At 46.0% G+C, this 11,587-nt stretch overlaps 1 protein-coding gene across 1 annotated transcript in view; it reads left to right on the forward strand.

Annotated features, from left to right (window-relative positions):
• LOC138299218 (E3 ubiquitin-protein ligase TRIM39-like) overlaps positions 1-8,184 on the forward strand; it is a 35,309-nt gene extending 27,125 nt beyond the window's left edge. The window contains exon 7 of the mRNA XM_069237344.1: positions 5,255-8,184. Within this exon, the coding sequence (XP_069093445.1) occupies positions 5,255-5,793 (539 nt within the window). The 3' untranslated portion in view covers positions 5,794-8,184. The remainder of the gene's footprint in view (positions 1-5,254) is intronic.
• Positions 8,185-11,587: the final 3,403 nt, after the last annotated feature.

Genomic DNA, 11,587 nt, shown 5'->3' on the forward strand with positions numbered 1-11,587 from the left:
ATCGTGGAAGCCTCTTTCCCGCTGGGCTGGCGGGCGGCCTGAAGGCGACCGCCCGCCAGCCCAGCGGGAAAGTCAGAATTACCGCCGCGGTCTTTCGACCGCGGAACGGTAACCTGACGGCGGGACTTTGGCGGGCGGCCTCCGCCGCCCGCCAAGGTCAGAATGAGGGCCTTAGTTTAATATTGGTGGAGGTATCCACCAACCAACGTCGAGAGAGTGGTTGCAGTCAACAAATTGCATCCCGCCCGACTTCCCCCCCCCCAATCTACCAGCATTAACATCTTATAGCTGTCTCCTAGCTTTACTCTGTAATCTCCGTCCAGTTCAGTCCATTCAGGCAGCTCTTATATCGCATCAGTTGGCCTGCCCAAGACCTGGTCCCTATTTCATGCCCAACTGTTCAGCTAGTTCACTTGTGACTGTGCTCCTCTTGGATAAAGAGTGAGTAGGGAATTCCCTCTAAACACCGTCAACTGCTAGGCCACTTTTAATACGTATCAGGCAGTCCCAGAAGCATTCATCTGCCATGCTGGGGGTGATTTTTGGCGAATGGGCAGAGGATCCTTCCTCGCTAGAGATGGAGGTCTTGCGACTTGTCTTTGTTGCCGTCAGGCTGATGCCTTCTCGTCCCTGCTTGCTCATCTCTGCCACTGTTTCTGTCACCCTCTGCCGACCTTTTCGTGCTTGTTTGTCAGTTGGTATGCCTACGTTAGGGCTCCGTACTCTTTTCTTGGTTTTCTTCATCTGTGCACTCTTCTCCAGCAAAGGTGCATGGCTAGGCCCAGGCTGCTGTAGGAGGTCTAACCAGTCCCATATCTCTCTGGGTGATTGAAAGAAGTGCATCCCCTCAGCCGTGGAGACTCTAAGGTGGGCAGGAAACATCATGGCATACTTCACATTCAGGTGCTGCAGTCTCGCTTTGCCTCAATGAATGTCACTCTTTGCTTTTGTATGGCCTTAGTAAATTCAAGGAAGATAATCACCTTATGATTGTCTGTTATTTCATGTTTCACTCGCACTCTTGCCAGGATATGGTCACGATCTCGGTAATGCAAGAGATGAGCTACAATCGTCCTTGGGGGCATTCCAGGTTGTGGTGGCCTTGCAGGGACCCTGTGTGCCCTCTCCAACACGTAGAAGGGGGTGAGTCCCTCTGCTGCTACCTCCTCTGGCAGCCATCTCTCCAAGTACGATAATGCATTTCCCCTCTCTGCTCTTTCAGGCATACCTACAATGCAGATATTGTTCCTCCGGGACCTATTCTCACTGCCCTCTTCCCAGAGTTCTAGGGTGCGCACCTTCGTCTCCATCGTAGTTAGCCTGGTCTGCAAGGAGACTACATTGGAGTTCAGTTCTGTTAGCGTCTTTTCAGTCGCAGTGACTCTTTCGGCCAGTCGTCTATTATCGCCTTTAAGAATATCAAGGTCTACTCCCGTGCATCTATTTTGGTTTCTAGTGTCCCTGTCGTGGTTGTGATGGCTTGCAGGATGTCTGTCAGCGTGGGGTCCCGCTGGGGCTCTTCTGTTGTAGTCTTCATTCTTGTTGAGGGCATCTCACCACTCTGTGCTGCTCCCCCTGCTCCGTCCTTTTTCTTAGTTATTTTCCCCATATCGGCAATTAGGGACAGGGAGCTTCCCAGGCACTCCTCCAATCGGTTGCCTCTGCTTCTATGGCGGTCTTTGAGTTTGCCTGCGTCGCTGGGTTACTTCCTCCACTGTGCAGGGCACGGGCTAGTGGCCCACTCTAACCCCGCCCATCTGAGGGCTTCAAGGCATTTCACGTGGCAATGCGCTGGTGGGGCTGAGCGCCGTTCCCGTCTCTACACAACTGGGTGGACCCGTCTCCTTTCTTGTTCCCTTCAAATTATCATGGTGCTCCAGGCGATAGTTCACAGCGCCACACCAGGCCATGTACTCCTCTCACTGGGGGGTGCTTGTGCTAGTTTTGTGCCATTTCTCTTTGCCTCTTCTCTGTTCTCCCAGGCGCTGACACACAGGCTCTGCAATGTTCTGTGCCCGGGGATTGCAGAACCAGCCTTCTCCCTCACCTTTTAAGAGCTCAAGTGCTGCTAGTGCCTCTGACACATTTCTCCACCGTCTGCCATCAGGGCAATATCTTAGTTCTACTACTTGTCTGACTGCCAAGGGTCTTCTACTGCCTCCACTGTGATCGCCGTAAGCACACTTCTGAGTTCCACCTTGGCTCCATCGGCGATGCCTGCCTCGTGACCCAATCTCCTCACCTCTGCTCTTTGTTCCTGCTGCTGTTCTGCAGGAGCTGTTCTGAAGAGCAGTGGCCTCTTTGGTCTCCGTGGCTATCCCCCGTCTTCTCAGCCACTGGACAGTCCGGCTGGCAAGTAACCAGGGCCGCTGGGATCACTCAGGTTCTTCTCCCCAGCCTGCGGGACTTCCTCTACTCCGCAGCTTCAAGAGGATTCTCTTATCCCTGTGCACTGGGCACTGCCATTTTGTTGCATCCCTCGCAGTTTCCCTGGGCCTCTAGCAACAGGGGAGACAAACGGTCCTCTTCCTTCACCCGCTCCATTCTCAGGGTTCTCAGCAGGGCCCAGATTAATTAGAGGGGTAATGCCAGAGAGCCCAACACTATTGGGGACTCCGTTTGTCCAGGATTGCTAGGGATGTGGGGTCGTCGAGCAGGAGCCTGGTGAAACGCGTCCTACTGCATGGACTGCTGGCTGACTGCTGGCTGCATGGTCCTCCTGCATCGAAGGCAGTGCTTTGTGGCCGTAAAAAATACTTAGACATTAATTTTATTTTTAAAATGGTTTATCGAAAATAATTTTGGACAATATCTATTATTAAACATTGCAATGTGTGAATTTATAAAATATTCATTGATTATACTTATTGTTAACTCTTTGACACAATCAGTAAGTCTGCTTAATGTATGTTCAAGTGATGACCCCTTGATAAAGCCAATAGCCCTACTTTTTATTATATTTTGGTATTCTGCCCTTTTGATAAAAACAGTAGATCTTCCTTACATAAAATCACTTTCTTTATATTGTCACATGACATAGTTTGCCATGTGCAGCAGCGAGGAGTTGGGCACAGGGGCTGGTTACAGGTCCGGTAGCTAATCCCCCACCGTGCACAGCAATAGACATCTTACTTTACGTAAAAACATAGAAATTCACTGGAAAAAAAACAGAATTGTCATGTCATAGTTAGGAATTGTAATAATATCTTGCTTTACATTAAGAAAACTTTAAAAATTAACTGAAAAAAACAAAGGTTAAAGGGATCTAATAGTTAGTTGAAAATGTCAGTGAACACATACCATTTTTGTAATTAACTGGTTATATTTACCTCAAATAAGTATCATTTGTGTTATGAAATAACTATTAATTGCGCCCTCACCAAGCACTTATAATTACCTTACATATTACATTACTCATGACATTATCTGTAACATTATTGATTGCTTCACTGCAACATCTGAATTGACATCGTTGATTACAACACTATGCAGACCTGAAAGCTGCAGGCTACTCTACTTTATCATTCAAGTATGATGGGGTAAAATGTGGAATATACATAGGCACTTCAAAAATTATCTGCAACTATAGACGATAGAGCAAACAAATGTTTTCTTAAAACCTATGTGAAGAGGGACAGAACGGCAGATGCAAACCCTATTCTGCTATCCAAATTGATTCAAAATGCGAAATTGCACACTATGGCCTGCATCACGAGTGTGGCAGTCTTAAGACCGCCACACTCGCGGTGGCGGTTGGACCGCCGCAAAAGTGGTGGTCCGACCGCCACTTTACGACCGTGGCGGAGCCCCCACGGTCCGACCGCCGGCACTGCCAGGTTGTCGACAAACTTGCGGTCTCTGCGGTTGTAACCCGCTAGGGCAGCGCTGGAAGCAGTGATGCCCAGGGAATTACGAGTCCTGTTGCAAAGACTGGCGGAAAGGGGGCATCGGGGGCGCCCATGGACAGCCCCATTGCGCTTTTCACTGCCCGAATTACAGTAACTTGGGGGTGGTATGGAATACTGGGTCTGATACCTGGGCACTCAGTGTGGGCCTCAGCGAAGTTTATAAACTGTGAAAGTACCCCTAATCCTTGGACTCGCTCATTCTTTCTTTACTCACACTGCACACTCAAAATGCCCTTCATGTCTACCTACCAGTCTTTTGGGATACTGGCACCTTCTTGTAAGGGTAACCTCTCAGTCAATGCAGCTCAAAACCACTACTGACCATCAAAATGGTAGCCTGCCCCCCTTCCATAAAAAGCATGGTGGGCGCAGTGGGTAGGACTTTAAACCCTGAAACCGGTCCCAGGATGCTTGTTTCCAGTCCATGAGGAACAGGGTCAAGACTGATTTGTATATGGCTGGGTCTAAACTGGGGTGGTATGGTGAGCAAAAGAACCATGGATTAAACTCAGATCTGTGACTGGGGATGAGTGTTTGCATTGTCCAGCACTTCGTCCATGGTGGCAGTTCGGGCTGAACTGTTCCCATGAAGAACCGGGTCAAGACTGATTTGATCAGCGCTCAGTCCATCATCCTTTTGTATGGCTAAAGGACTTTAAATATCCACTGGGTGAGATATTTTTTCATATATAGGTCACTTTCGTGAATCCTAATAGTAAAGAGCCCTCTGATTTCCTAGTTTCTGTGAAACTCCTTCTCTTTTGATCACAAATGGTCACTCTCACTTAACATTCTAATGTGACATCAGAGTCACTGTGTCACATGACTGACGTCACCAGCTCAGGACATCTTCAGCCATGCACAGCCACACAGCCCAAAACACTCATGCAACATATGCTGTGTCATGAAGAAAAACAACAGTGAAGTCACATGAAGGCCATACTCAGAATATGTTAAGGCTTGTGTCTGGACCTGGGGCTACCACAAAACCTCTGGTAAGTCTCCAGGGGGCTGCAAATATTCACAAAGGTGAACTTCCACTCTTGTGTAAGTTTACATATGTTTTTGTATCACAAACACAGTTAATTGTAAGTTTACGACTACGGAGAACTCAGCACATAAAACGATAGGATATTCCTATGCTAGGCTATGCGTATTCCTATCCTAACTTTTCACGTGGCATGTTCATCGCGGAAATATTACCTTTGTGAATCAGGACCTCAAAGTTTAACCCATTCTCAGAACTAGGTTAACACTTATTTTAACACTTGCGCTCAACAGTTCTTCATGGTCTTTTGTATCTGTAGCCATATTAAGTTTCTGTGGTTTCTCTATTCTCTCTACAGAGGCGTGGACTCTGGATCCAGACATAGTTCTTCCTGAGCCTGGATCTCAGAAACTTGCAAGAAGCACAGATGCAGCGACAATGTACCTGGATGTTGTCAATCTCTCTCAACCGATTGGCCTCCCAGTCCTACAGCGTGAAGAAGAACATTGTATGCAACCCTTTTTTTCTAATTTGACTTTCGAAGACATAGGCCAGGACAGAGAAGGCTTTGTAATGGAAATCTCTCCAGAGAGTAATGTCGATATCTTTCAGACTCCTGTGGAGAGCATAAAGATGGCTTCCGCAGGTATATTTGAGGTACCTAAGCATCCTCCGAAGAAGCCTGTGATAAGAACAGATGCTGTTCAGCCCATGCTGAAGGAACATTTAAATGTCACCCAGAGAATGTTCAACAATCCTCTCACCCGCTCCACCAGGCAAAATAAAAGTGAAAACCTTCCCTACGCTTACACTAGTAGTGACCCTACAGATGTGAAATTTCAAACAAAATCTTCCAAGAAGTTTCAAAAAGGCCATGGATTTCTCAAGCAATTTTGAAGTGCAGCTCATAAACTGTTCTGGTGACTCCTGGCCTGCTAAATTCGGCTTCATGGGGGAGTTTGGGGTGGTGGTTACAAGCACTTAAACAATAATCTAGATATTCAGTTTGGCCTGGCATTCTGCCTTTTCTCAAAATACACCAAGCTTATACCTTCATCTCTTAGTGTGAATATCCTTTCATTTTTCTCATTCAGTTTTTTTCGAAGGAACTTCTCAGTCGTGTGGCAATGGTGAATGTCAAATAGCACAGATCTAACAATTTGGGCAAATAATCTATTCCTCAGATTATCAGATGTATTGCCTAAGAAAACAGAGGCACCATTCAGGTTTGGTTAGAACCATATGCATCAGGTTTCATTGAAAAAGTAAAGCTCAGGCCTCTGACAGAAGTTGGATAGCAATGTTATAAAAATCTCTAAACATTGATGAGGAAACAGGAAATAATCTTTAAGTAACAGGCAAGTGCCCTCGGGAACCAATGAAACTGAAATAATACCAGTTTGGGCCTGGTTCTGGGTTAGGCGGAGCAGGATTACCACATGTGATTCTATTCTGCCAGATGCAGCTTGGGCTAGCATTTTATCAAGTGGGAATGTTGCACTGTAAAATTGCACGAGGCTCTATGGCAGCAACCAATACTCACTCCCCTCTTTTCTTCCTTACGGGGTGGCGCACACACCCACCCCGCACACCACCCAGACGTCCCCACATATATTTACCATCTGCTTAGAACAGAAAATGTAAGTGTTAAACCCCACGGAATTGGATGCTCCATATGGTATTAACGAAGCCCGAGAAATCAGTCCCACACTGTAATTCCCCATTCCGTGGGATTTAATTTATAATTACATGCTAATGGGGCAGTTGGACCGTCTGGTAGCAGTAAAGTTGCACGTATATAGTACATTGCAACTCGTATCTACGGCCTATGTTTACAGTGTGCGTCCCAAATGCCGCATGAGCTATCATTCAAGTATAAACTTTAAAATACTTTGGAAATGCTAATATTTTGCCCCTAAGCATCAGCTTGTCAATTTCTACTAATAATACACTAATTGTGGTTTAAATACCAGCCTGCCGTTTCCTGAAAATACTCTAGTTCCCCAAGACCAACTTTTCATTTTAATATGCCAATATATTTTGGCATTTTCAGAAAATATAATAATTTTGCCCTTAAGGACAAGAACATCAGCTTCTGATTCTCTTAATATATTGTTTTCTTTTTTATTGTTTCAATACGTGTTAATACTACAATAATTAAACCTTAACACAATTGAATCACCTTAGAATTCTTCCTCATGTAACCATCATTTGCAAGTGTTCCAGGAGGATAGATCTTTGTTCACGTGTCATCATGTCTCACCTCTGTATCAACCCTTAGTGTTCTTATAGTTGAAGGTGCCTAGCGCCTCTTAAGTTCTTATTTGCCATCTCTCTGGTCTCAACCTTTAGAATTAGGAAAACAGTTTAGAACTTTGTTTAGATTAATTTGAGGACATTTTATTTGAACGCTTTTGTTCGCACTATCCCTTCCCAAAAGGTAAATAATAGCCTACCTACATGTTTAAAAAAGCATTGGCATAGCCAATAGGTCTTGCCTTTGGGGACCTTATAAGTATTTAGCCATGCAGCACATTATCCTGGGCGCACAACATCTTCTGTTTTTAACGTGGAAGCTTTGACACTACTAAGTACATTATAGCACTGTATTGAGAAGTACTTATTTCAAGTGTTACAGACTTTTGCTTCAGGTCTGTTGACAGCGAACAGCTGGCACTGGAGAAGCTTGTGTGAGACGCCACTTCCATAAACAAAAGCCACCCCTAATAGAGACGTGTATGAAAATCATGTGCATAGAAAGGGGACTGCATGCTACCGTGTCTCAGTGGGAAAAGTAAATAGCAATGATGGTTTACAATGAGGAGCACTGAGGCAAACACGTGATTGAGATTCTAGGGGCTTTGAGAGCATGTAACGATCGGTTAACAGTTCAAGGCGCCTCTACTGTTCACTATAAGCAATATCTGGGAATAGTTGTATTACACTTTCCTCTGACTTTATAGTGCCATTTGTACTCAGCCATGACTGTGAGTCATGGGGCCAGCACCCCCAGCTGCTGAATGAACATTTGTAGAGGTCCTCTAATCCCTCTGTAATGAAGGTCCAGCAGTGATGGCTGGGATGGGTGTTAATAGAGCAACATTTTGGAGTGAAGTCAGCGTACAGTAAACAGGTTGAAAAGTTGAAACACTAAATTTTACTTTATTTTGAGTCGAACAAACACAACTGTGAACATGTATCGCAACTGTTTGGGTCGATTTTGTGCAAAGAGTTTACTTTCAAATAATTCACAATCACTGACAAATAATAAAAGTATGCTTTAAAATATTACTACATCCAGTTGCTTTTCTTTTGTGTGCTGTCATTTCCTCAGTCTTTCTGACAAGATGGTTGTTAAAACAGTCTTGAACTGGCAGTTGGGTATGCAGGTGGAGTCCTGTATGGCCGGAGTCTGGTCTCACAGGCCCCGTCCTGTACTTGCCGCTGGACCGCTTGGAATGCAGGAGATGGGGGCGCCGCAGTGGGCCACATGCTGCTGGGTCACCATCGGAAGTGCAAGCCCGGAGGCACCTGGGGTGGTGGCGCCACTGGAGCCCACTGCTGACTCATAACGCATAGAAGAGCCCTCACACCATGCTAAAGGTGGTGGCAAGGGACTAAAGCTCTGGACCCGGAGACTGAAACCGGCAACCCGAAGAGGCAACATGTACTTCCTGAGAGAGTGACCCAAGTGGCTGCTGTGCCAACTTAGGAGCATGGACCAGCCTTCTTGCTGCAGCCTGACCCGCAGAGCGGGCTTTTCACCATGATCCCTAGCAGCCAACTGAGTGTTTGGAGCAGCTGGGTGAGTAGACCGTCCCGGGGGACCGCAAGCAATAAACTAAATGGCGCAGAACTAATTCAACAAACAATGCGAGACCAATGTCTAACCAGATTTACATACTGTCAAAGTGTTTATAAACTAAAGATGCCGTAAGGTGAGTGCAATTTAGCCGTAAGGACATAATGAGTGCATATTAGTCAGAAAGACCAAAAAAAAATATATATATATAAGCAGACCCCCCCAGGATACCGAGTAGACAGTGGGTGTGCTCAGGGAAAGTAAAGGAGACCAAAACACCAAAGCATGCCAATTGTTTTGGTGAGAGGATGTGGAATAACATCAAATGCTACTGACTGGAACTGGAGAACCAGGTTTGAGTTCCGGTTGGCTGTTTCTGTGCCTACAAAATAGACCAAACAGGAGTGTCTATGTTGCCATTCTAAACCTGAAAATGAGCCAAGCTGAACAAAAAAAAATAGTGTGCCACAAACGCATCAATTAAGAACAGAACAAGCATACATGTAACAGTCTCCATGGGAGGAAACCAAGCAACTAAAGGAGGGACAAACACAACTAAGTGGCCAGTAAAGAACACACACTTACAAGAGGCACTACAAAGAACCAATTAAAAGCAACGGGCAGCAGTGGCCATGCTCTTAGCCCAAAGAGTACATAACAGCATGTCTCGAAGAGACACCGTCTGCGCTGCCTAGGCGAGACCCAAAAAGCAGCAGCTGAGCCTTTTGCAAAAGAAAGGAAGATAGCCCTTCCTCTAGAGAATTGAGGCTGGCTGCTAAGAAAAAAACAGGCAGCAGCAGCTCTTGCACTGGAGGAAGAAAAGTTGGACTTGGGGCAGTAATGGCCTCAGAGTAGACTTGACATCCAGGGGAGCATCAAAGTTCATTGATGATGGTGACAGCAATACTGAAGTACCCAGCAGGGGTCATTACAAAGTAATTATTTCCAAAGTTCTTGTGACTAACTAGGTGGTTGGGGATGACATACCAGGGCACCACAGCCCCCGTGCTGCAGGGGGGGTCTCAGGCACTGGACGGGGCCCCTCAACCATCCATCCAGTGTCAGTGCAATCGGACAAAATAAAGACCGGCAACTGCTACTGCCTGGCTACAGCCTGTTGGATGTTTGCTAGGTGCAAGAAGAAAGGGATGAGTGGAAAATATTGACATCAGGAGGACTCCCCTTTGACCAACCACTACATGCTTTCTAGAGAGCCAAAAGTATTTGAGACATGATAGTCCATACAGGACCTCAGGCTAAAGTACCCACAGAGAAACAACTGACTCTCTGGCATTTACCTCCACCATCAGGTCATCATCCGTGTGGCAAATGCACCGTGTGCCAATTCACAAAAAAGAGAAATAGTTTGTACCTAGGCCAGCATACCACTTGGAAGTTAAAGATGTTTTCAAGTTGCAACAGCAAAAATGTTACCTACATGATTAGATGCCTGTGCAAACTCAAATTTATTGGAATGACAAGAAGAGTTGCCACACGCATTTGTGAACATGGGAGCACTATTCGCTGTAAACGCAACGCCACCAAACCTACCAGCCATTACATCAGGAATAATCACTAGACTGATGACATGGAGTGGTTTGTTATCGACAAATTGAATCAAACTAAGACCGACATGAACCAACAGCTTTTGCGATATGAGCAGAGATGGGTCTGGCGACTACGAACAGGTACTAATGGGCTGAATGATGAAATACAATGGTCAATGTTACATAACTAGTGTGAGAACTCCATGATGTCCATATTTAACTTATCACTTGAGACAGTACAATATAGAGGTGAACAACCTAGGTCTGTTGGCCCCCTCTGCATTACTATTTTTCACATAGCAACGCCTATGTTTACCATTTTTGCACCCTCTGGAATGGACTTGGCCCCCTCAGCACCAATACTTTCACACATAGTAACGCCTTAGTTTATCCACTTTTTTTCTCTGTGCCCTTTTCCTTTCATCCCCTCTGTCACTCTCTCTCTTCTTTTCACCCTGTTTTTCTTTCTTTCTTCTTTTTTCCTTGTTATTGTCTCCACTTTTCCTCATTTGTTCTCCCCCCTCTACCTTCCCCCTCGATGTTCTCTCCACCCCTCCTCCCGCCCCTGTCCTTACTCCTTCCTCTCCCCTCCCGCCCCTTCACCATTCTTCTTTCCTCAATTCTCTATTTCCTGTTCTCGCTGCTTTTTCTCTTCACCCCTCCTCCTTTTTATTCTCCCCTCCTTCCCCTTCTCCCCCTCTATCCTTGTCCCCGCTCTTCTCTCCTTCTTTCTTCTTTCCTTTCCCTCCCCCTTTTCCCCAGTTCCCCCCAATATCCCCTCCTCAACCCCCACACATTCCCTCTGTTTCTCTTTTTGTCCCTTTCTCTTCTCTGCTTCTCTTCTATTCTTTTTTCCCCTTTTTTTTTCTTTTCCTCCAGTTAATCTATCCCTAGCACTCCCCATTGGGCTGGGTAGATTCGGTCATGGGACTACATTTCCCATGAGCCTTCACTCTAGGAAGACATGGAGGTGACGCGTCTCCCTCGCGCCCTGATGAACGCTGGTCGCACTTTGACCGGCTATATTACTGGGCGCTCCTCTCCAGCTCGCGATCACAAGTGGCTGGGAAGGGGCCCTAATAGGTGCAACAAGAGATCGCTCCCTTTAACGAAGTAAGTCTTGTCCCCCCTTGGGTCCACATCTTGAAGGCGCACAGGAACTAGTGAGCTCCACACCTCCGTATCCCTAACGGGATATAAGATCAGTCTCCTTTGTTTTCTCTTTCTTCTTTGTTTTTGTCCCATTTCGTGTTTTTCCCTGTTTTTGTCTCGTTTGATCTGTGTTGAGTTACACAAGAATCTTGTGATATACAGGCACGTGGAAGTGAGTTTCCCGGAAGAG

This window comes from Pleurodeles waltl, chromosome 6 (genome assembly GCF_031143425.1).
Source record: "Pleurodeles waltl isolate 20211129_DDA chromosome 6, aPleWal1.hap1.20221129, whole genome shotgun sequence".
Taxonomy (NCBI): Eukaryota; Metazoa; Chordata; class Amphibia; order Caudata; family Salamandridae; genus Pleurodeles; species Pleurodeles waltl.